The following is a 27,042-nucleotide window of genomic DNA, read 5'->3' as shown; positions in this document are numbered from 1 at the left end:
CCAATGTGAACAAAGCTTATTTAGTAATAACCAACTTCATGTGAAATGTTGTTCTTTACAGATACAAGGAGACTGAAACAGTCTTGGACAGATCGTATGTATTTTCTTTTCGCCATCTCCCCACTTAGCTTTGCCTGTATGTGTGTTGTTCTGTGTGGTTTAGTTAGTTCATTCCCTTACTTAACAACACCAAGTTTGGTTGTTATACTAAACTGAAATAACATTAACCTCAGTGGAAGATTTCTGTCTTCTGAGTTGTTGCGCCGTGTAGTCTGAAGGAGGCTGCAAGTACCTCTGAAACGTCGGTAAATTTTTACCAGAATACACGGTGCAATAACCCAGAAGGCAGCCATCTTGGGACTCACCGCCGTGAAAACCTCAAATCCTACAAACCTCACGACATCTTTTGTCCTGGGTCCATAATGTTACACGGAATATAGAAAGTCAATCAGATAGAAGCGTCCTTAAGTGTTGACTTGGATCTCGTCAGAAATTATTTTATTTTTTCCAAACATAGATGCTTCTGGATTGTTTATATTGACTTGCGATAGACGATACTTTCGTAAAAGAAATCTCAGTTCAGATTTAGTAATAATACTTCTGATTTGAAATGTTGTATCTTAGATGTTCCTTTCGTATCGTGTATTCAGGAAATGCACAAAGTCTTTCCCGAAGGAATAATTGTTTGTTCCTGTAGGTAACTTAAACGATACTAAGATGGGGAATGAATTGGTGCTTGACGTTAGCCAGATAAGACAATTGAAACAAATTTGACATCGTGAAATTTGAAAAGATGTTCTTAAAGAATCATAACCATAATAACTACGTTAGATATTTTAAAAAAAATCCGTTATAGTCACTAATTCTTCAAAGAAAATCCGTCAGGGTAACTTATTATCATAAAATTTTGTCATATAATTTGTCTGAGGTCAGTAGAGTGACCTGTGTTTTAAATTTTACGCACTTTTAATATTAAAGTTGTAATATAAATAAAAAGAAGTTAATGTAGTATATTTTGGTGTTTCGTTATAAGAATAATTACATTATTATAACCGCGTAATACATAAGTTGAGGAACACAGCAACAGTTAGACCTGAGTTGTCTGTAATATTACGACGTTTCTAACACGTTGCAGTTGGAACGTAAATAAGTACAAAGTTCACAACAAACAGCACTATTGTGGGTTTTTCTTTTGTTTTTGTAATGGCTAATGAGAATTCAGTTGCGATTAATATTCTGGTCGAGACAGGTTGGGATTAAACTAACCAGAAAGTCATTTCGATTTCAGTTCAATTAACCTTTTATTAGATAGTGTTTTATAAACCTCTGCGTTTTGTGGTTGTCAAATATCAGGTTATTTACGAGAGTTTAAGCTTTAAAGTGGGATTACAATTAACCTACCTGAAAGGTTAATATATGCTTCTAGCTGCCTCATTGCGCATGTGTAAATAAATACATTATATATCTATGTGCAGCAGAAAATGGCGGACTTCGGAATAACAGAAATTTACAAAACGATGATGATCTTTATTTCAAATGCATTTTAACAAAATATGTGTTGACATGACACAAAACCAAAATCAGTAATGACACAAAAATGTAATGAATAATTTCGAAATACACAGATATTTAAGTGTCTCGGAACAGCACAGACAAGCATAAATGTTGTTCGTCTGAAAACTGTAATTTTAATAGATTTTGTACATGGTTTATCAAAATGTGTTATCGATTATGACTCTGAATATTAAGTTATACGAAGAAACAAATTTCTCAGTTCTTTTTATGGAATGAGCGTAAATTACAAATATTTGAAAAGAAATGTGAAATGTACGAAAAATTTATATTAATGTTAGGATAGGGGCTGCTATTGGCTATGCAATTACCTAGTATGGGGAAACAAAGAATACGTACAAAAAGTTTGTTTGGAAATCATATAAATGTCCTCTTTGAATACCTAGACGGAGATGCAAGGATAACATTAAGATGGAAATGAGGTGAAAGATGATTCCACCTCAGATTTTTGTCTAATACCAGGCTCTTGTATTATACATTTTGAGCTAGCTGTCAGGTTTCTTTATACGTTTGAACGAAAAATACATGTTTTAATAAAAGTGTGGGCCATTGAAGTTTCTGATTTCTTTGTAGAACATGAATTAAACATCCCGAAATGATGTCGGAGGTTGAATAGTTGAACTGAACCCGCTGGTTAAAAATACGTATGTGCATATAAATACGCTGTCTGCTTCATTCATACCAGAATCAACATTGCGAGGCAGGTGAAATGAGTTAATGATTTTTTTTAAGAGGAGATCCGGTGTTTCAAAATACCATGGCGCCCGAGATGGATATTTCCCCACAGTTTAATGCATGTAATAAATAATTCAAAATATTTTTCTATTTACTAAAGGAACTTCAAAACTTTTATGGGGCTCAGGGTACAAGGTGTGCCTCAGAGTTGAGGTACAAATGAATGAGAGCCTCGTCTGTTTATGGCATATTATTAACAATCCATTCATCCAGTGGGAAGTTAAATACTGAATGTCACAAACTTATCACTCTGCTTTATAACAGCGCGGAGACTTTAATTAAAAGTTTCAAGTCTTTTTGTACCGAAATCAATTTCCAGCGCAACTCCCAACACCACTTACCGGGCGTATAAGAGACTCATCAGCGTATTAAATTTGCTTTGACTCAAGTAGAGACGGTAGTCAGTGCAGAACCGTTTGACATCTTAATCTAGTGAGGTTTAGTCTAGGCTGACGACAGTCTGGAGGGAGCAAGGTTAGGTCAGTGCTGACAACACGCGAACTTTGTCATAAATACGGAAAGGATGTGACCCAGCGGGATATAACGTCATAAGAAATTCTTTCCGATTCAACTCACATATTTGGTTTCCATTGTTTTGTTAACCCTTTAAAGCCCAGTTATACATTTTTGTTTACTGAGTTTTGTGTGATTTTCGGTGTAAACAGCGAATATTTCCTTAAACAGCGTTAACCAGTTGTGTTTTCTTCGCGGTACGGACTGAATTCTTAAATCTTACTTTGATGTTATTCGGGTTAAACCATCTCGACACAGGTTTTTCCTTGGTTTTCCTCTGTCTTCAAGCAAATGCTGAGATGGTTCCCAAGTTCCAAGTTGCCACTGCAAGCTTCTCATGCAGCCCTCCCTATTTAAATTAATCAAAATTTACCACCCCTTAACGCCGTCAAAATTTACCCCCCCCCCTCCCCTCAGTAGGCACTTCTAAATTATGTATTAAACTTCTAAATTAATAGCCTCAGCTTTCGCTAATACAAAGTTCAAAATTCCGTCTTTTATGCCAATCATCACACTAACGCCTTCACTCTTACTTTATCCTTAACAGAAGGACGAGCGGGCATTGCCTGGGGACCTTCTAGCTATAAGATGCTCTTTCTCTCCCCCCCCCCCCCCCAGATATCGAAGTGTCTCTCACTTCTCCCCCACCAACTTCCTCTTTCTCTCTCTCGGGTTAAATTCTTACACTGCTTGAGAATGTGTGGTGTTCTGTAGTGAATGTATTCGTGTATTTTTCTCCATTTCTACACCCACCAGAAGTGTTGATATTGAATTTTGTGTTCTCTGTGTTGATGTCGTTTTGGTGTTAGTGTTTAGTGTAGTATGTAGTGATCTGTTTTGTTTGTTGTTTTATATATATATATATATTTAAGGTATTTCGTATTTTTTGTATAAACTCGACGACACATCACGTCTAAATGATGTATACTGCATTGCTTGTAAGGAAACAGAGAACTGAGATCTGAATTTTGTGATTTTTGAACTTGTATATGATTTTGCCATCTTATCCCTCATTCGATATACGTACTTCGAATGCTTGAAAGTTACAAACAGAAAGTGAAAGCTTATTAAAAGTTTCTCGATGAAGGGGCGATATAAAGCAGTCGTTCCGTTAATGAGCTTCTATCAAAAAAAAGAAAAAAAAAGAACGTAACCTAATCACATTTTCTGACGTACCGTGGAAATAAGGATTCCGTCTCACTTTATGTATATCGTATTTGAAATTAAATCAACTTGAAATATACAAATGTTTGCTTGCCAATTAAAGATCGTTCGGATATATCTCTGTTCACTTATTCATCGCATATGACTGACATTTAGTCATGTGTAGGAATGACAAGTTTTAAGAGACAATCGTAATTTGAAGAATGTTGAGAATTAAGTTCTACATTTAACAGAAATTGTGGCTTCATAACAGTTGATGACACGCTAATTCTGCATATAATTCTGAATAATTCCATGGAAGAGAGATGTTTGATGAAGTTAATAACAGATCGAATGCTCGAGAAGTTTTATAAAACAGGAGGGTCGTTACAGTGATAATAAGAAATCTTCACTGTATCGAGCCAGATGAGTCCAATCCACATCTTTACCACTCTACTATAGGTATATGTAGGTACTATTGTGTGTATGGAACTTATGGGACATTTCATGTTACTATTTTAATATTATAATCGTCTTGTGACTGCATTACCGCTGGGGAGACCTAGACGTAGATGGGAGGATAATCTCAGGTGTGATCTATGGGAGATAGGAGTTGAAGGAGACTGGATTTTGTTGGTCCAGGACAGGGACCGGTGGAGGGCTTTCGTTAATTCGGTGATGAACCTTCCGGTTCCCTAAGCCATCTAGTTGGTTGGGTCCACTGTTTGGGAAGCCTGAGGGGAAGAGACCTCAGGGGAGACCTAGACGTAGATGGGAGGATAATCTCAGGCGTGATCTATGGGAGATAGGAGTTGAAGGAGACTGGATTTTGTTGGTCCAGGACAGGGACCGGTGGAGGGCTTTCGTTAATTCGGTGATGAACCTTCCGGTTCCCTAAGCCATCTAGTTGGTTGGGTCCACTGTTTGGGAAGCCTGAGGGGAAGAGACCTCAGGGGAGACCTAGACGTAGATGGGAGGATAATCTCAGGCGTGATCTATGGGAGATAGGAGTTGAAGGAGACTGGATTTTGTTGGCCCAGGACAGGGTCCGGTGGAGGGCTTTGGTTAATTCGGTGATGAACCTTCGGGTTTCATAAGCCATCTGGTTGGTTGGGTCCACTATTTGGGAAGCCTGAGGGGAAGAGACCTCTCGGGAGACCTAGACGTAGATGGGAGGATAATCTCAGGCGGGATCTATGGGAGATAGGAGTCGAAGGAGACTGGATTTTGTTGGCCCAGGACAGGGTCCGGTGGAGGGCTTTGGTTAATTCGGTGATGAACCTTCGGGTTTCATAAGCCATCTGGTTGGTTGGGTCCACTATTTGGGAAGCCTGAGGGGAAGAGACCTCTCGGGAGACCTAGACGTAGATGGGAGGATAATCTCAGGCGGGATCTATGGGAGATAGGAGTCGAAGGAGACTGGATTTTGTTGGCCCAGGACAGGGTCCGGTGGAGGGCTTTGGTTAATTCGGTGATGAACCTTCGGGTTTCATAAGCCATCTGGTTGGTTGGGTCCACTATTTGGGAAGCCTGAGGGGAAGAGACCTCTCGGGAGACCTAGACGTAGATGGGAGGATAATCTCAGGCGGGATCTATGGGAGATAGGAGTCGAAGGAGACTGGATTTTGTTGGCCCAGGACAGGGTCCGGTGGAGGGCTTTGGTTAATTCGGTGATGAACCTTCGGGTTCCGTAAGCCATCTGGTTGGTTGGGTCCACTATTTGGGAAGCCTGAGGACAAGAGACCTCTGGAGAGACCTAGACGTAGACGGGAGGATAATCTCAGGCGGGATCTATGGGAGATAGGAGTTGAAGGAGACTGGATTTTGTTGGCCCAGGACAGGGTCCGGTGGAGGGCTTTGGTTAGTTCGGTGATGAACCTTCGGGTTCCGTAAGCCATCTGGTTGGTTGGGTCCACTATTTGGGAAGCCTGAGGACAAGAGACCTCTGGAGAGACCTAGACGTAGACGGGAGGATAATCTCAGGCGGGATCTATGGGAGATAGGAGTTGAAGGAGACTGGATTTTGTTGGCCCAGGACAGGGTCCGGTGGAGGGCTTTGGTTAGTTCGGTGATGAACCTTCGGGTTCCGTAAGCCATCTGGTTGGTTGGGTCCACTATTTGGGAAGCCTGAGGACAAGAGACCTCTGGAGAGACCTAGACGTAGACGGGAGGATAATCTCAGGCGGGATCTATGGGAGATAGGAGTTGAAGGAAACTGGATTTCGTTGGCCCAGGACAGGGACCGGTGGAGGGCTTTGGTTAGTTCGGTGATGAACCTTCGAGTTCCGTAAGCCATCTGGTTGGTTGGGTCCACTATTTGGGAAGCCTGAGGACAAGAGACCTCTGGAGAGACCTAGACGTAGACGGGAGGATAATCTCAGGCGGGATCTATGGGAGATAGGAGTTGAAGGAGACTGGATTTTGTTGGCCCAGGACAGGGTCCGGTGGAGGGCTTTGGTTAGTTCGGTGATGAACCTTCGGGCTCCGTAAGCCATCTGGTTGGTTGGGTCCACTATTTGGGAAGCCTGAGGGGAAGAGACCGCTGGGGAGACCTAGACGTAGATGGGAGGATAATCTCAGGCGGGATCTATGGGAGATAGGAGTTGAAGGAAACTGGATTTTGTTGGCCCAGGACAGGGACCGGTGGAGGGCTTTGGTTAGTTCGGTGATGAACCTTCGGGCTCCGTAAGCCATCTGGTTGGTTGGGTCCACTATTTGGGAAGCCTGAGGACAAGAGACCTCTGGAGAGACCTAGACGTAGACGGGAGGATAATCTCAGGCGGGATCTATGGGAGATAGGAGTTGAAGGAGACTGGATTTCGTTGGCCCAGGACAGGGTCCGGTGGAGGGCTTTGGTTAGTTCGGTGATGAACCTTCGGGTTCCGTAAGCCATCTGGTTGGTTAGTTAGTGAGTTAGTTAGTTAGTTGTGACTGCATTGTCTCTAAATCATACGAGAACAAAGTTAGTGGCTGAAAGCAGATCTGACTAGATTTTGATGACTGCAGTCATGAGCTTTAGGCATTATAATGACAGTTTCCATTGCAAGATTTTATCGGGGCATCACTGTACAGTACACAAAAGGCTGTCCTGAGAAGTGGTAAGAGCTTTTCTGCTGAGAGACCGTGGTGGAATGGAAAACGAGAGGAAAATGGAGGGAGAATATGAAGATGATATACAGAGTTAGTTCACTGGCTAGTAAAATTCCTGTCAAAACTTCCTCAGAGCGCGTACTTGTAGTAAAATAATGTTTTATAAAATAGTCAACTGTTTTATTCAGTTTATTCAATGATTAGATTTACTCGACTAATCCATGAAATGTTTATGTTGATGGGATAAACTTGTAACCAGCGCCGTATTGGCAACAAGATTTAGTACGAAGGAGTGTAACGTGAAGTTAAAATTGAAGAGTAATTCTAAAGTGACCTTAATTCTACGTTATGTTTAATTTTTATTTGAGTTTTAAAAACGAAATGAAACAACGCCTTCGTTTTAATTTTCCTCTGTCCACAAGTGTGACTTTAGAACACGGTGATAGGTTTCATAATTAATTGTATATCTACGCAAAAATTTTATGGTTTAATAACCTCTTGCATGATATAACCTCAGAGGTGGTTAACCATTTAAACCACAATGTCAACTACATGTCAAACCCGCCTTAACAATCAATAACTATTCAGTTTTTATTTATGTTTTGTATGATTTTTATTCTAAGCAGCGATTATTTCCTTAATCCAGCGTTAACCAGTTGATCTTTGTAATGGTGAAGTGTAGTGTTTTCTTCGCGGTACGGCCTGGATTCTTAAAATATTATTTTCGATCTTTTGTAATGGTGAAGTGTGGTGTTTTCTTCGCGGTACGGCCTGGATTCTTAAAATATTATTTTCGATCTTTTGTAATGGTGAAGTGTGGTGTTTTCTTCGCGGTACGGCCTGGATTCTTAAAATATTATTTTCGATCTTTTGTAATGGTGAAGTGTGGTGTTTTCTTCGCGGTACGGCCTGGATTCTTAAAATATTATTTTCGATCTTTTGTAATGGTGAAGTGTAGTGTTTTCTTCTCGGTACGGCCTGGATTCTTAAAATATTATTTTCGATCTTTTGTAATGGTGAAGTGTGGTGTTTACTTCGCGGTACGGAGTGTATCCTTAAATAGTAGTCTAACATTTTCTTCAGTGGGCTAAAGCATTGCTGAAAGAAGTCGGGTTAGAATGTATTTTGATCACCATGGAACCATGGTTCTGAGATATAGTTGCACAACCTTTTGATGACAGAATAGCCTATAATAATTGAATAAAACCTGCGATTTAGAGAAAATAGTTAATGTAGAAACTCTGTATATTGAATCTGCCTTTTTAAGTCTCCTGTTTTCTGTGTGACATCTAGTTCACTTCTTACCGATTTACAGTGTAATCAAATAGCAAATACACATCACGTCTGAATCTCATTGCCTCAGTAACACGTGCTTTTTGACAGTGAATCAGTACCACAAAGCGACATTGACATTATGGCATTTTCGGTAGCATGATTCAGGAAGATATCTGCTGTTTCGGAAGCTGGCCATATTCCCATCTTCATGTTCGAGAAAAGAACGAGATTTATATGGTTTTCAGGATAGTGAAAGTTTAAATTGTCTTCTGGATTGCAACACCTTGTAGTCACGTGGATTTTTTTACCATCGTTTCTCAGGATCCTGGCATCTCAGTTTGGTAGAGCTGGCATGAAGATTTGTTATAAGATCGAAGGACGAATCTGGACGGGGAAAACGAGTTTGATCAATCTGAGCGCAGTGGGGATGGGAGATTGAGCTCCGTCCAGGCCAATGGGGTATTGGAGCACCATTGTCACTGTCCAGCCTTGTTAGGACCTAGCCCTTTTCAACATCACTTAAACTTATATTATTTTCTTATCAGCGCACCGTGAACGGACAGCGGACATTTTCTGAACTACTCATGTAGGTCCTCCGTTTCGGGAAGTTGTTAACGTGAGTCTTTTTCAAGGGTTGTTTATTAGATGTATTGACCACTGTAGCTGTCGGAGATCGTATAATTGAGCGTGTGTTTAGCGACGCAGGATTTTTTATATATATATCTCGATATTTTCTAGGCCGTTTCGTCGAACGCGCGGGCTTAATAAATGTTCTGATGTACTTTTTGTGCAAGAATGGCGCCATAGAGATGGATTTCTTCGCTGTTTTTATGAAGTCTGCTGAATTTGAGTGCCTGGAACGTGGATTGGTAAATGTATGTAATTAAGTTCATTACTCCTCTGTTACGTCACCAACAAAACAACACGAGATCCTCAATATGTCTGTCATTTATACTGGTCTGTATTTCTTTTGTAGTCTTATGACGTAATTGTGTTTAATAAGTCTACTCTTTTTTTATAGGCAGTGTTGCAATTCAGTCTAATTAAAATAACAGCCTGTCATTTAACTTCTGACATTCACATTAATAACTTCAGCTTTTGGGAGAGTTCGCAACTGAAGTTTAAAAAAAAATTCGCCTACCAGCTCCCCCCTGCAGAAACTCGGGAACAGCAAAACGGATTTGTATTAAATTTGGTTATGGGGAGTTTTACTAAATTGTGTCGAATTTCGGTTCGACAACAGCAGACATTATCACATGAAGGACATTCATGCGTTTCTGCGCGTTGCTAACCATTACTAAATTTGTTAATGGGGAATCTCGAGTCCCCAATGTCGTTGTCACCATGAAATTATTGCATGTGTGACAGAATTGTTGATCTGTGTGTGCATTTTAAGGTGTGTTTATATTTTAATATTCCCAGATTACAGGCAACTCTGACGTCACTAGCGTTATTTTGAAGCGTAAAAGATTAAAATCTCGCGAACGTGCCGTGATGATTACATTAAGCATACTTTTGTAACTTGTTTCGTTATTCATGTAAGAAAAGACGTAAAGCTGTCAGTTCCTTCAAGCGAATTTGAATCCAAAGAAACCGGACGCAGAGTACATGTGCGTGTATGCGTAAACGCGTTGACCCCTCTCCCTGGAGTGTAGGCTGCCCACATTGCCATGCAGAAATGCCAAAGGGGTTTCAGCACACCTGATCTCTCCTTGAAACTGAATCTGTAGTTACCACTAATTAACTTGCGGTTAATTAAGCCCGGCTATTAATAGACCTCCACTAAAGGTCATGGCACTTTGTAATGAGGAGTGCGGGATAGTTTCACAGGCTTACTTGAAATCACTTTCACCGATGTGTACTCCGCGGGGAACTCTTGTTTCTGAAACAGTTCATCAGTTTACTTATCGTAGCCGTAGATGTAACTGTATCCGGGCGCATAATTTTTATCACGAAATTCCTAGATATATCGGAAAAAAGAACATCCAAGGGTGTGTGTCAATTTCAAATTTATTGTTCTGCGCGTAACAAACTCTAGCTATAGGCCAATTTTGAATACCCGTTCGAAACCAAATGGTAACTTTATGTACCATCTGATTTAACAGCAACACCAGTTTTTGGATTCGTATGTCTTGTATGATTATCGTCGTAAACAGAAAATATTTACCTAAACAGCCTAAACCAGTTGATCTTTGTAATGGTGAAGTGCGGTGTTTTCTTCGCGGTACGGACTGGATTCTTAAATATTATGTACGTAGCGCGAGTCTCATTATAAACAGCAATTACTTCCTTAAACAGCGTTAACCAGTTGATCTTCGTAATGGTGAAATGTGGTGTTTTCTTCGCGGTACGGACTGGATTCTTAAATATTATGTACGTAGCGCGAGTCTCATTATAAACAGCAATTACTTCCTTAAACAGCGTTAACCAGTTGATCTTCGTAATGGTGAAATGTGGTGTTTTCTTCGCGGTACGGACTTAATTCTTAAATATTATGTACCTAACGCGTGTCTCATTATAAACAGCGATTATTTCCTTAAACAGCGTTAACCATTTGATCTTCGTAATGGTGAAATGTGGTGTTTTCTTTGCCGTACGGACTGAATTCTTATATAATAGTCAGACGAGCTTCGGCTTCGATGGGATAAACTTTTTATGATATAATTTCATCAGAGGGCATTCATTATGCCAGAAGGTTATATCAACAAAATGGCTGTAGAATAAATTCTTTCTCATGCTTGCTATTAAAATCTGCATTACTAGTGTTCATACGCACAAATGTAGATTAACATTATATATTTCTGGCATGACTTATATCCCGTATTTCATGTTGTTAAATCAAGTATCTGGGATCATTGGAATTATGTTTGATATACTCCGTCGTGACATGGAAGCCTCGATAAGCAAGAATGTTTGAAGGGATGTGATATTAAGGAATCTATTGAATACTTCTAAATTTACAAAAAAATTTAAGATAAAGACCAATTAAGTATGTTAATGATAATGGCTGTGTGCTCTGTCATGCGTCTTCTTGCGGACACCAGCTTTAAACTTTGAAATGAACTATCCAGGATTCTATTTATCTTAGATAGATCGATACTCTAACATAGCTCGCACGTCATCGTAACACAATAAACTTGCTACAAATGCGTAGGAAGTTCCTTCATTGTAAAGCAGCACTTTGCGATCTGTAGATAATGATTAACGGAATCCGAAAAGAAAAGTCAGTTTTAATTAAAAGCCTTTTTTTCCCCTTTATTTTGTAACAACACAATTATGTGACGAGTGGAAATACATATAAACCTTATTAGTTTTTTAAATTTATTTCATTACTAACAAACATGCCGATACTGAGAATGTCCGTGCCTTTGTAAATACACAGCATTGCCCAGACATTAACGATCGGCAAATAAGTGAGAAGCTTTTATTTGGTCATATTCCGTATTCTCACTTTGAAGGTCTCATTCTGTAGTTTCTCACACCACCTAACAAAGAAAGCTGTAAGTTATTTGTAAATGTAAGGAGTGAGAAGATTGCCTTACAAGTAACAACTGTGGTCGTAATGTAAACTATGACTTTTTCCTTTGTGGTGGTTATTATTTTGTGAAATCATATAAAAAAAATTACTATGAGCCGGGATAGCTCAGTCAGTATAGTGACTAGCTACGGGCTGGACGACCGGGGTTCGATCCCCGTCGGGGGCAGAGGATTTTTCCTCTAGCCTCTGCGTCCAGACCGGCTCTGGGGCCCACCCAGCCTCCTCTAAAATGGGTACCGGGGTCCTTTCCCGGGGGTAAAGCCGGCCGGGGCGTGATGCTGACCACTCACCCCCATCTAGTGCCGAGGTCAAGGAAGGGAGGAGCTATACCTCCGCTCACCCCAAACGCCTGCATGGCGTAGAGTGGGACAAACTTTACTTTACTTATAAAAAATTACTTATTGCCGACATACTTCTGAGTTGTAACACCTTATGGACGTTTAGGTATATAGCATCGTTTCGGAGGAACAAATTAACTCTATCTTCAGGGCTGAAATGCATTACAACGCAGGAAACCAACATCTACATCCTTACCGCTGTGAGAATCTTAAGTTTAATTACTTTACTTTCCTTCTTATTGGCTGAAGGAATAGTTTTCAGAAATTTATAAACGCTGAATTATATTCAATAGTTTTTAAACACTATAAGAGCTAGTGCGACATATTTTAGTATTTTATTTATTATTGTGATGGGGTGAGGTTATGTCTCTCTTTGCAAATTCAGAGGTTAATGTGTCCATTGCTCATCTCCAGATGACACACGAGTGAGTATTGAGCAGCGGTAGATAGATATTGAGTCGAAATAATTGGTGAAGAGTTTCATTCAGTCATGTAACTCCTTGCTACTCACTTTTCGTCGTCTCCTCCTTTTCTGAAGTACCTGAGTCTTTATTATGCTTTGATGTTAAATAATTAAGCACAGTGGCGTAACGTAATTAGCGAGTCCTAAATCTGTGTAAGTCGTAGTTAATCCGTCTTTATAATTTGCCGCTACGCTACGTGAAGTGTACCTAAGCTCTAAAATCGAGGAAAAAATAGGTCGAATTCTCGGAAAGTTATTATGGATAAGGTCTATTGATTTTCAGGTGTGTACAGATATGATTACACAAATTAAAAATGATCTTTGGTCTCGTGTAGTAATTATAGCTCAGTTTTGCCTACAGCTCTTTAATAATGAACGTGTGAAATCAACTTTTTAAAGCTCAGTGATAAATGTAATGTCCATCCTGCTTTGTTATAGGATGCTCCAAAAGATGTGTACTCATTATAATACGGAATATTAATCTTCTCAGTCAGCTGCTTATCGCTTTCAGATGTGCCACGGAGCTAAAGTGTTAATTTCGTCTTAGCCGCCTACTTTAGGAGGTTTTCCTAGTCTTTGAAGCGTGCATTTGTGAGTAGTGAGTGACCATTAGTAGATTTGCTAATTCACTGGGTGCTAACGCATGTAATGGTTTGGTTTATTAAAATGTCTGTATGCCTTTCATTAAGTGTTTGTGTACATTTTCTTCTTGGGAAACTCAGTTATTTTCACTGTAAACATCGATCATTTCCTTAAACAGCGTTAACCAGTTGATCTTTGTAATGGTGAAGTGTTGTGTTTTCTTCGCGGTACGGACTGAATGTGTGAATATTATGTACGCGGCGCGTGTCTCATTATAAACAGCGATCATTTCCGTAAACAGCGTTAATCAGTTGATCTTTGTAATGGTGAAGTGTGGTGTTTTCTTCGCGGTACGGACCGGATTCTTAAATGTAGTTTACGTAAGCATATTTCGCCACTGTAATGTGGGGTCTGGTTGAACAGATACTTTCTACGGTTGATTTATGCTCATCTTAAAGTCTGTTTAAACTCATATCAAAAGGGGCACGTACTCTCGTGACGTTGATGTTAGCACATTCTCTTTGAAGTCACCAAGAAAGATTTCGGCTCGTGAGAGACGTCCTTAAGTGAAAGCTATGAAAGGCTTTTGAACCGAGGTTCGACTACTCTAATTTCGTGTGCTGTAACATGTAACAGTGCTCAAGGTCCTTTTTAAAATGGGAACGTCTGTCGAATCAGTAACTTGCGGTTCTAGATAATAAAGTCCTCATATGTTTATTCTTTCGGCACCAAATTTCTGGAAACCTCAGATACAAACATCTCTATAAAAACAGACATAAGAATATATAACCCCTAATGCAGTTATATGAATTTATCTTTGTCATTTGATCAGTTTGAAGTATACGGAATTCACTGCACATCCTTGCAAGAAATATAAATTAATTCAAATATTGATTGATTGTTAACAGTAATTCGTAATCAGAATGTTCAGAATGTCTACTCTTTCCGTCTGTTACTTAAAACAAAGATTAAAATATGTATACAAAATTATATTTTAATGTGTTTTGGGTGTTTATAAAACTTTGATGGGTGTTATAGGCCAATGTATTCTTGTAGAATCTCCCTGATGATGGAGGCAGCGAAAGTCTCTGTAACTACGGTAAATTTCTAGCAGGCCACACGGCGTAAGAACCCAGAAGACTGCCATTTTCGGGACTCACATCCCACGTATAAAAAGTTGTCTCTAATCTTAAGGGTAGAAACATAGATTGGGCTTGTTTGGGGGAGAATATCTGGCCTGAGAGGTATGAAGCTCCAGAAGGTCGAAGGAACTGAGTAATGGGAAACTTCGTAATTTATCGCCTTTATACCATTTTAGTCTTGGGGTGATTAAATGAAGAAGAGAGATGAATGGGCTAAGAGGAGATGAAAAATGTGAAAATAATTTTTTCGTTGCATCCGAAGGGAAGATACCGCTACGAAAATTCAAGACGTAGATGCGAGGATAATATTAAAATGGATATTACAGATGTGGACTTCATTAATCTGATTTCAGGATAAAGGACAAAGCAAAATTATTATTCACGCATAATTAAGCTGAGAGTTCCATGAAACTGACTCAATTTGTTTACCTTCCGAGCGACTCTCGGTTTTTAGAGGACTCTGGAGGCGTTTTGAGGGACCAAGGATTTATAGTTTTAGAAACAATACTTATTTAATGAAATTTCATGAAACGTGTTATTTCTCAATCGACGTATCTTGCCGTTAGAGACAGTGAAATGAGGCGTTCATTAAGTTAAGAATCAATTAGTAAATTATTAGCAACTTATTGTAGAGTGAAAAGATAACACCGTACAACGCAACTAAGACCAACTTCTAGTGGTCAAAAATGTAACTGGCGACAAAACCATTCTGTTTATTAACCAGGCTCAGCCGTAAACTCCAACGAGCCCTCGTCAGGGCGTATTTTCATTTTGCGTACGAAAAATGTCGTCATTCTAGTGTTATTAGAAATGTCGGCTTACGTTACGACATTTAACTACATTGCTAGAATTATCAAGTTTTCGTGTTAACTCTTTTAGCAGATTGCGGAAGAAACCGCGTAGTGAAAGTTTTTTGTTCCGAGGGGGAAGGGGGGTCTGAGAATTTCTCACGTTTGTTACAGGAGACCGGAGATAATTGCACAGTGATGAGCTTAAAAATTTGTAATCATCGCCGAAACTAGTATCAAACCAAGGAATATGAGATGGGCGAGGCAATTAGCACACATGGTAGAGATGAACAATTCACACAACGTCATTTTGTCGGAAATCCTAAAAGGGAGAGGTCATTTTTAACTCAAAAACTGAAAATATTGCCCTTAAATTGAAGCAGAAATTTTAAATACAAATTTCTATCGAAAAGAGTAAGAAAGCAACATATAAGAATTAAAATCAGAGATTGTCTTTGATTTATTTTACGAAAGCTGAGTTGCATTACCATGCAAACATCTGTTTCGATTTATTGTGTATAAGTGCAAGTTCATATCCGGCCGTGGATGAGTGGAGTCTTTGGTTCAGATCACTGTTTTCACAATGCAACGTATAAACATCGAAATCAAGTAATTTAGTATAACAGAATAATAATCTTATTACTGACCTTTGCTGAAATAGGGAATAAAATACAATTTCATGTATTTTAATCAAATGTAATCTCATATTGAAGATATACCATGCATAGCAGACCTTTATTAACAGCGTTGCCATGGCAACGGTTATATTATCCATAGAACTAAACACACAACAAAACGAAGATGCTCTCTCCTATTTTAAACAAATTTTGGGCTGCTTTTGAAAGGAATTTACATATTTACGATCAAAAAATAAAGAGTTGAGTACTGAAAGTGAAGTGGCCTTTATTGAATTTCAGGCTGTATGCATGGGAAGTTTGAAAGTAGGGCTCCTCATAATTGACAATTTCCCTCTTGCAGTCTGTTCCGAATAAACTTTTGTCCTCCCCCTGATATGTGTATTAATGATTTTATTTTTTAAAAAAATTATCGGTAATTTTACGTTACATATAAACATAACAGACACGCGTACAGCTCACAATTTTAACTTAATGTATACGATAACCAAACAACTATGCAGTGATTTTTGGGACGTCGGATGGCAACACTGGAGTGGAAGGTTTTGAAATTAATATTTCTAGAGCTGTGGGTGGGATCGTTCAATGGCTTCATTGCTATTCAGTAGTGTGAAAACGTTGATGTTACGTCGAACCGTAAGTTGAATATAACAATTCATAGTCATCGTTGGACAAATATGGTGAACATTGCCCTACGAGTGGCTTGCCTCTTGTATCCGAACCAGATATTTCGAGTCCAGTTGACAGGTTTATTTTAGGAAAGTGCAAAGGTCGCGAACTCATATCGGTTGAGATTCAATACAATTCGATGAGGTTAATAAACACACAATGTCGCCGTGACTATACAAGAGCCCACGCCATGTTTTAACCTGGTCGCGCCAGTCCTTCAGTTGTCTTTTCACAGGTCCAAGGCGTGTTCACCGTCGAACGCCACCTGGCACCTCGTTCCTACTTAACTTGCCAGGATGAATTTAGGGATGCATTTCCAGATTTTCCTCTCTCAAATAATCGATAGTATCTCGTCTGGTGAAATGTTTCCGTGACGCGGGTAGCGTGCACGACAGGCGATCTTCTGTTGTATCAGACATGATTGAAAGTGACTGAATGTACGAATCGCTGAACGCGCTGGACATTTCCAATACTTAATTTAACTTTTCCTGTTTTCCAATTCAATTAATTTCCGGACAGGACACGTATCAGGAATGGAATCCGTGGGTTTTCGAGCACTCTGTAGAAGATGCTTACGGATTTATTTCTCTATAGACGTTTGTTATGTCATGCTAAACTATTTTCTGAAAGGAAATGTGTTGTAAACAAATATCTAGCGATGACAGGACCATCTTTTCCACATGAAGAAACCTTAGTGTAATCAGGAGCATGAGATATCCTACGTATTGCTTGCCTGTTCGGATAATTTGTTGCCAGTTTTGGAAAATTCTTAATCATGTGGTGGGATCCCTCGGACCGCGCATACGGAGGACGACAGAACACGAAAATTCGCTTACATAATCCACGCCTCGAAGGACATTCGATCCTCACAGCCCCTTTGTCCGAGGGTCCATAACCCACACCGCACGTCTAACGTTACATTACAAAATTATCAAAGCATTGACGATGACACGTGGAGCAGGCAGGAGAAAAGAGAGATTCATACGTACGAAATTTTATTTCAAAAATATCAAGGGAAGACACCGCTCGGGAAGTTTAAATATATGTGTAAGGATATTATTAAAATTGACCTTAAAAATGATGTCAAAATAATGACTGAACTTGTCTGCCCCCGGGGGTGGCGCGCTCTTGTGAACATAAGACCAACCATTTGTTTTCCATAAACTATGGGGAATTTGTTGACTAGCCGGAAGTCTGTTTTTCTTCCCAAGGAGGTCTGTGTTCCGGGGGTTCAGTAAACAACATATTTGATTTCTGACTCTGTGAATGAAATGCGCGACTCTGTTGAATGTGACCTCCAGAAATTCCATCCGGAATGTAGCGCATCGTTTGACGTGTTCATATGAAGTTGCAGGGTGTCCCAAAAAGACGTATACACTTTATTATATTGAACATTAAAGTATTTATCGATTTCGTGTGTTGTGCCTACAGAAGACGTGAACGGTGGTCATTTTGAACACCTACACTGGATTGTGTAAAGGTTTGAAAAGTCTTTCTCTCATTGATTGAATGTATGTATATTTTTAGGACATTCTATATATAACTATTATAAATGAACTGTCACGTGGCAATTGAGGGTGCGTGTTCCTCCCGTCAGTTTTTTTTTTGTCTCGAATGTATCGATATTGTGGTCAGTGCAGCTTAAAATTCGTTGTCATTGGCGCATGAACACACATGAAAGAAAACATTAACATTACAGCAAAATAACTCCGTACAACAGAGTTCTATTTAAGAATCTGATAGTAGTTAAGCTGGTCGAACCCTTGCACTACGACGTCATACATTTGTCCATGTTCTTATGATCCGCTAGTAGCCTCATATCAACAGCGATGAACTTTTATCATACAAAATCGAATCTAATGATAGTTTTTCCTGTTCTCATTAAATACCTTGAATTATTTATGCATTTACGTATAATTTTATTTTCCAAATTAATTGTTTTTAAATCGAAGTAAAAGTTTTAGATATTAAATATAATGGTCGTATGTAACGAGTAAACAGCTGTTTGGACACCCCTGTCCGTTATCGTACCTTTTAACTGCAGTCGAAGAATGTTAAGAGTGCATTTGCGTCACAACGGCAGATTTTGTGCTCCCTAGCAGCTCCATTGTTCATCTGAAATTTTTTTTTTTTTTAAAAAAATGAAGGTTGCAATGCGTATTCCTGCTCTGGTATATTGCCAAAGAACTTTGCGACTTAAACTCGCCGGATTAACAAAATATTTAAGTATTTTTTTCTCAGTTATTTGCCCTAAGGTTACTTGTTTGTAACATAATAATATTAAAATGAGTTGCTGATTCATTGTTTGGTGTTTATTATAAATCAGGAATTTGAAATTAATTTAATTACGAAGCAGTTGTTGAGTTCTTTATTAAGGCTTCGCCGTGTGACCTCTCAACATCTGAACTTTTCTACCTCGCTGGCTCAGTAAATTAAAACACGATACCATTGTTCTTCGTAATTCCATTCTCGAGATAAGTAATAAATACATCAGTGAATTATTAAATTTTATCTCTTTTGTTTAGGACGCTAAATATATTGAGGGTTGTTTGTTTGATGATAATACAAATAAAGGATCAGAGGTCTGGCATGCGTACAGCAATTCATTTGTTCGTTTAATGTGCTTTTTCTCTCTCTGAGCATGCGCACAAGCGTTCAATCCTGCGTGTAGCTGTTTACCGTTGGGTCGGTGCTACAGCCTCAGTTAAACCCGGGCCGTGGTTGCGGTGAGTTGCGTATAGATGGCAATGAAATCTGAGTAAATCGAATGAGATTTTCTTCTTTCAAATTTCGTATGGAAGATTAATTGTCGAAAGCAGTTGAGTGTGTGACGTATAAAGTGAGCATTTTTATATTAATTGTGATAACTTTTGATTTTAATTTTCTGTAAGTGTGAAACCTAATGGAGTAAATTTACCAGAATATTTCTTTTACTGAATTTTCTTAGATTATCTGAATTGATTGGTTGTAAAAAAAAATTTAAGCTTGCTTAGTTTTATAAATAAAATTATAATGCATCTTTTGATGTAGCTCTGTGAGTCCTGTGGGTACGTGCGGGTCTCTCCACGGGGGAATAAATTGATCAGAGCACGTAGCAAATATTTCAGAAGTTTTGAATATGTGGAGATGTGCTTACACGCCCTCCCCCACTTGTAAGAATATAATTGTTACTTCTTGGGGATAAATTTGAAGTTTTAAATTTTAAAAAAATATATAAAACATTCATTGCCCTTCGTTAGCTTTGTCAGTGCAGGATATAATTTTAATTCTAAATCAATACATCTGCTAATTTATTCCAATTTGGTTCTGTTTGGTTAAACTCTGACGTGATTAGGAATCTAGAATCTAAGACGTCACTTCGCCCCTTTTCAGAAAATGAACTGAGAAGTCGAGTTCCCTTTAAGAGACTTCGGTTACAGACTTATTCGATGACAGCTGAGAACTAAGTTTCGTCGCCTACCTGCGTGGGAGGATCGCCGTCATCCTGGCTGAGGCAGAATCAGATGGCATTTTGAGGGGTTTTTCTTTGGGGGGGCGCAGTGGTGGAGGGCTCACGATCTCCTCGTCCCCCTCTCTTCTATCGGGGATGTCTGCCCCATCGGAGCGGACTGTCCCCGATGACGAGGTCGGGGGCGGAGGACTGGAAGCTTCAAGAGACAAACTACCACGCACCTTGAGTACGAGCGTTCTGAGAATTAAACATCGGTCCTCCTTTTGGGAAAAGTTCTGGGAGCAGAGGACAAAAAGGGATATGTAAGTTAAAAAAGCTGCATGTTTCTGTTTTGTGTTGTTCTCTAGGTAGTTGAGTGCAGTGGGATGTGTCGTGTTACGTTCAAAGGAATAAAATTCAATACGTCTGGACGGATACGTGTCGGCCGGTAGAGCAGAAGCTCTAGGCGCCTTTAAAGATCGTGAATCTTACACTCCGCTACACAAATATGTGCACTGAAACTATTCAGAAGGGGACACAGCAAATACTTTAGCGCGAGGCAGACTACAGAATATTATATTTCCGGAAATTTGGTGAATTTTATCAGACCACGCAGTGGAGTGCAGAGATTATTATCTTAAAATACGACCTGTCTTCCTAAACACACTAGTCGATAATGCTTTGTTTAAGTCACGAAGGATTCAGATTCCAAGACAACAACAAACTATATTATTATATTTATCATATATATTAAACGTGGCATTTCCAGAAAGGCTTACTGCACATGTGGTGTTTCGTCCTTCAACCTTTCAAATGCGAAGCTCGTCTAAGGAACCAGTAAGAATTTAGTCCGTACCTCAAAGAAAACACTACGCTTTACCATTACAAAGATCAAATGGTTAACGCTGTTTAAGGAAATAATCGCTCTTTCCAGTGAGAATCGTAGGAAACAAAATGAAGAGTTATTGATTGCTGAAGCAGATGGTAAGTATAGTTACCATTGAGGTTTGAAGGGTCATTAAAATTACTTTATTGAAGTTAATTTACGGATTTACTATTTGAAGACGAAAATCTCTTAAATCATTAAAGACTTCAGTCCGTACCGCGAAGAAAACACTACACTTTACCATTACAAAGATCAACTAGTTAACGCTGTTTAAGGAAATGATCGCTGTTTACAGAGAGAATCATACGAAGTCAGAATATGTACTGCGAGCAGAATGGAGGTACTGCAAGGTTGTAAGTGACCTTAGGGTTTCAGAGGGCAATTAAGGTCTACTGTTTTCCATGAAAGGGTAAGAAAATGGAGGGAATTGTGACGGCATTACCGGCCTTGGAACTCAACCTTGAGCTTCCGGCATGCAACGCGGACTCCCGGCAATCTCGCAGATTTGTGCCGTGTCTGAATTAGGCGAGAAGAAGTGCACCGGTAGCCTATTTTAGACTTTCACTTGTCAGTTTCGAGCGTCTGTTCGGACAACTATAAAAGGGTGTCTTTTTATGTCTGCCTTTCACCTCTTTCAGGCGACACTGAAGTACACGGTGCCCCGAAAGTCACTCAGTTCGAAGTTTAAGTGAAGAAATTTTTTTTTAATATACGACGGAATATTATTTAGACGACCTTTGGGTTTGATGGGCTAATGAAATGTGGTTAAGTATGCAAGCCATGAAGTTCATCGCTACGAAATTTTACGCAGTCACTTTGTACTTCCCTTAAAGTGATATCAATTTCATCCCCATGTAAGATATCAAAATATCAGATAAAATTACATTTGAAACCTCAGACTTTGTTTTGTTTTTTTACTACTGTGTCGTATTAATATCAGATGATTTATTTTAACTATTAACCCAGATAAAATGTTCATGTGCTCAATCGTACACCAGCCAGTGTTCCTCTTCTGCTTTTATCAATTTTATGTAGCTCTCAGTCTCTCTCATTGTGCTCTGTGGTTGACCTGACCTAACCTGCCTCTCTCTTTTCTGTGTTTTCTGTGAATATTACGTCACAACTACTTGTCGTTGGTCACAAATGAGTGGTATGCAAACACGTAGAAACGTTTACATTCAACCGGCCATAATTTCTCAGTAAGTCACAATGACTTTGAACGTTACTGAACACAAGAGGTTTGAACCAGTGACGTGTTCTCTGTTCTGAGAACACTAACGATTTGTTTTTACCTTTCCATCGTTATTTCTGGACATCGAACAGAGTGTGTGAAAACTGACTCTCAGATAACAATTACAACTATTTACATCGCATTCTCTATGTAAGTGTTTCGTGTTATTCTCACTGTAAACAGCGTTAACCAGTTGATCTTTGTAATGGTGAAGTGTAGTGTTTTCTTCGCGGTACGGACTGGTTATTTGAATGTATTCGGTGCTTTAAAACATCGCCACTCTTTCTCTGTCCTTGCCAGAAGTACGAGTGGGTGGAGAGACTTGTGGTATTTGTATCCGTCGTTAAAAGTTTAGTTTTTAAGTATTATTTGGACGATCATTGGCTTCACAGTGATAATAACTTCTGGGTTTTTACGTCAATCCAAAATTCACGTGATGGAATAGTGTCAGACTCGAACAGCAAAATATTGACAGAAGATATCCGCCATTGCCACTGAATATCCATGTTCGAACATCGACCTGGTTAAGGAGTGTGCAAACATGAATCTGTTATCATTTCCCGCTGTTTATGTATCCATGTCGCAAAATCCAGTTCGTTCCATTATAGTTTATGGACACTTTTCAGTAAATTTCTGGTTAGTATAAATCCGACATTATTTCTGCCTTCACTGATTACATCCCTCGGAAGCACTTAAATAATGTACATTTTCAACTCTCTGAAAACTTTCTTTACATCTTAGAAGTTCTTTCTTCGCATACGTAGAACCACGGTGAACAGATGTACTTAATTACCTTTGTATTACCCAGTTTATCACTTTTTAATATTTCCTTTCAGTTTATTTATTCTCTGTCATGTTTTTAAATTTCCAGAACTGATTCCAACAGAAAGGCCTTAAAAAGTTAAAATTAATTTAATGCGCTCTTAGCAATTTATTCTGAAAACCAAAATGTAAGCTTGAATGGAATGTGCGGGAGAAATACCAAGTTCGTGGTGTAAGCGCCACGCTTTATAACTTGAAACCAAAGTTCAGTTACATAATATTTAATAATTCAGTCCGTACCGCGAAGAAAACACTACACTTAACCATTACAAAGATCAACTGGTTAACTCTGTTTAAGGGAGTAATCGCTGTTTATAATGAGACACACTGCGTACGTAATATTAAATCATTTAGTCCGTACCGCGAAGTAAACACTACACTTAACCATTACAAAGATCAACTATTTAACGCTGTTTAAGGGAGTAATCGCTGTTTACGCTGAGAATCGTAAGGTCCCCATAAATACAATATGAACATTCTCTTTATACCTTTATATTTGTTTGTAATTGAGGAAATTATTGAATTATTTGTGATTTTGAAGCAGTAATTGTTCACGTGTTACTGTGTTCACTAGGTGAAATTCTTTCTTCTAATAGAACTTAATATGGGAAGAGTTAGGAGGAGCTGCTAAGTATAGATTGCTAAAAAATTTTTTTTGTAAATCTTGTTTTCATCTCGCGATGTCTATGAATACATACAAGTGCCAGAGAGCTGAATGTTGAGTTTAATTGCGAGTCAGCTACTTCTCAAACCTGCCCGTCAATCTCTAGCAGAGTCTGATGTTTCAGATGAACGACCTAGACCATACGAACATTTCAGATCGCTGGCAGGGTAACCTGGTGAGCGCTTGATAGACTGGCCAAAAATAATCTCTGGTTTACAGCGGAAAGTACGTCACATACCATCACTTAATGCGTCAGTACGGCGACTTGTTTTGGTGTATTCAGACAGAAAATATGAACTGTTTCATTCTCTACCATTGTCCATCCTTCCACCATAAATGAATGCGTGGGAAAAAGTGAATTCATTACCTTCGTGTTATTACCAGATCCGGCAAGATGGAACCGAATCTCAATCCGCATTGTTCGATTCCACAACGATAGAGGATACCAGAGGTAATTAGCTTGCCGTTGACATCAAAGGTCAGAGTTCGGTGCTGGAACGTCCAGCAGTTTAGATTCTTGTAGATAGAGGGTTTATAGCGGATGTTAACACAAACTCTGTTGAGATCGCTTATGAATTTCAATGTTCTGCCCATATTCGATTATCGGTCGAGTCGATGAAAGAACGTAGCTTACGTGTGTACGAATAAAATAATATTATTTAGCTCTTTAAAGCCGAATCTCGTCTAAATGATATTTAAGAATTCAGTCCTTACCGCGAAGAAAACACACCACTTCACCATTGCTAAGATTTGGTTAATGCTGTTTAAGGAAATGATCGTTGTTTATTCTTAGTATCGTACGAAATGCATAGATAAAAAACGAAGAGTTACTGATTTTTAAAGCGGATTGTACATGTACTCACAACTTCGATTTAAATGGTCAAGGATTAATCGTTTATCATTCTCGACATTGCGTTTAAACTGAAGGGAGTTGACAAATAGAAGCGTTAATGAAAAAGCTTCATACTTTTTAGACTTTACCGAAACGTAAATCTCTTACAATGTTTAAGTCGAAGAATTTATAGGAAATTCAAACCGGAAGGCAAGACTCAAAATACTCTGTGACCCTCAGATATTTCACTTTTAACGCAGAAAAGTTATTCTTTGGAAAATGAGGACATTCTTCTTTGGAAATAAAATTTACATCCGCCATATTCTGACGTTTTAAATTTTTAAATGAAATGGATTCATATTTTCAGGTCATGTAAGCGTTCCTTTATTCTAGAAAGCTCACTTCATGACATGAAATACATCACATAAAATTGAAGATAGTTGTTGGTGGCTCTACAGCCACTGAAGATACAAAATACCCCCCCCCCCCAGCTGTAACTGTCACAGTCATCATAAAAAAACTTGCAGTAATTGCACGCAATTGGGATGTGTTCATTTAGGGCCATCAAGTTCTGGCGGCCATGCTGTGTAAAGCTGAGCTGTCCTTGTTTTGAGCTTAGTGCCCCGGTAAGAATGTAATTTTCTGCGTTTGGACCCCCATTTCAGATTATTGACGGTGTATGCTCAAAACCAATCACGTCACACAATTCATCTGTTAATCACCGTGACAGGAATCCAGATGTTTGACATGGCTAACAGCGTTCTCCTTTTTGCACGATCCTGAACCAATTACACCAACTTATAATATTTGCCATCGACGTAAGATTAATCTTAATGTTATATTTGCTCCTTCTTGGTCTTCCAAGTGGGCGTTTTCCTAAGTGCTTCCACACCAAAATTCTCTGCGTTTGCAATGTCTCCGTCATCTTTAGGTACATGTTCACTCTGTTATAATGTCTCAACGTCGCTAGTTGATATTTCGAAATGAATGGTTCTCAAACTTTTAACCTTTTGGTGCTCTCAGCAAACTGCAATTTAAACAGAGAACTAAAATTGTAACTCATTACTCAAGAACTCAGTTATGGACAATAACAGATATTTTTGATTTTTTTGATTTTTCCTGTTGAAAGTTTCGCTGGACACCGGTTGAGAACCTTTGGTCCAAATGACGTAGTTCCTAGTTGCACAATAACCCTGAACTTATCATTTTGGTTTATCATTGTTACGTCCAAATATTTTGATTAGAATCTTGCTCTGTTTTGAAATATTTGTAATTCATTGTCTTTTCTCCGAGTAACAGATTGTTTCACAGCCCTCTAAACCACAGTTTATAAATTCTGTAATGTACGTAAAAACACAATTACTTCGCGTCTCTCTCATTTCAAAGCCACTCCGTGTTCACGTGGCATCGTGAAACGTGGGGGATGATGGTCTTCTCCCACAGAATAATCAGAACTTTTAAGGAACTCACACTTTCGCATTCATCCGCCATTGTTCAGTGGCAAAGTTTCAGAAATACAAATAAATTTCCGTTCACTTGTGTCTTCTGCAAGGTATCGTAAGTTTCTTCAATATAAAATCCGGTTAAGTTCACAGCCGTTTATGGAAACTGAAGGTTTATTATCGTGTTCACAAGGGCTAAGCCCTGGCCCTATTCTGGACCAGACGAATCCAGTTCACATCTTCCAACCCTATTTCACTAAGACCCATTTCAATTACATATTTTCGTTGTATGTTGTTACAACTTTTCAATGTTTGGTTACTTAACGATTCCAGCGATTACTTAACATAGAATCGTTTTCTAGAAGGAATTTAAATTAAACTCCCAAAGAAACAATAAGCGAATAGTTTTATTCCCAATTCAAATGCCAGAATGTTGATTCTTGCGTCATTGGTCACTATAACACACTGAACTTGTTACATTCCGCCAAGGTTACGCCAAATCGAAAGTGATTACACTTCAGCTAACAGAGAGTTGAGTAATGAAATAACGCAGCTGTGAAGTAAAAATGAAGATTACACTTTAGATCGTGTCTTAACTTTATGTAGATTAGCGTTAAAATAAATCCATCGAAGGAGATAGAGAAATGTAAATTCTCTGCTGTAAGCCGTCCGCGGAGGATGATAACAGTACATTGGACAAAGATTTAGACTGTGCACGAAATGAGCGAAGTTTATCTTCATTAACCAACATTAAACAATTTCGTCAGATGTAACAACGATGCGTGAAAGTGTGTTTATTTAAACCGTCTTATTACGTCTTAGCAGCTTTGTCTCTGCGTCTTCACAGAGTTCAGTTTGATTGATTCCTAGATGTAATATCTGTTGAGTTGTTTCCATCCATACACTCCCTTAGTGTTGCTGTCTGTAACAAATGTACCTACGAATATTTCACCTAAACCATATACAGTACAGTCCAGTCCAGTCACCTTCATTCTGTCTTAAGGCCACAGCTGTTTACATCTTGCGTGCATACGAATTCCTTTTTTCCATCCGTTTAACCCCTTAAAGCCGTATGGTAACTATATATACCATCTGCTATACCAATCAGTAACATTCATTTTGTATTTATCCATGTGCTTCGTATGATTCTCAGCGTAATCGTCTATTATTTCCTTAAACCGCGTTAACCAGTTGATCTTTGTAATGGTAAAGTGTGGTGTTTTCTTCGCGGTACGCACTAAATGCTTTAATA

General features: G+C 38.9%; 1 protein-coding gene across 12 annotated transcripts in view; it reads left to right on the top strand.

Moving 5' to 3' along the window:
• dnc (phosphodiesterase dunce) overlaps nucleotides 1-27,042 on the top strand; it is a 369,630-nt gene that overhangs the window by 256,456 nt on the left and 86,132 nt on the right. For 10 of the 12 annotated variants that reach the window (XM_087359424.1, XM_087359419.1, XM_087359418.1 and 7 more), the window contains one exon: nucleotides 62-94. The exons of 1 other annotated variant lie outside the window; for it this stretch is intronic. In XM_087359424.1, coding sequence (XP_087215550.1) covers nucleotides 62-94 — 33 coding nt within the window. Of the gene's footprint in view, nucleotides 1-61; nucleotides 95-19,200; nucleotides 19,323-19,855; nucleotides 20,237-27,042 lie in introns of those variants that run through there. One more of the 12 variants, XM_087359426.1, reaches the window with a different exon arrangement.

This window comes from Zootermopsis nevadensis, unplaced genomic scaffold (assembly GCF_977971745.1).
Source record: "Zootermopsis nevadensis isolate Lab colony 2312 unplaced genomic scaffold, Znev_1.0 Znev_ptg000031l, whole genome shotgun sequence".
Lineage (NCBI taxonomy): Eukaryota > Metazoa > Arthropoda > Insecta > Blattodea > Termopsidae > Zootermopsis > Zootermopsis nevadensis.
This window is presented reverse-complemented; position numbering and strand designations above follow the sequence as displayed.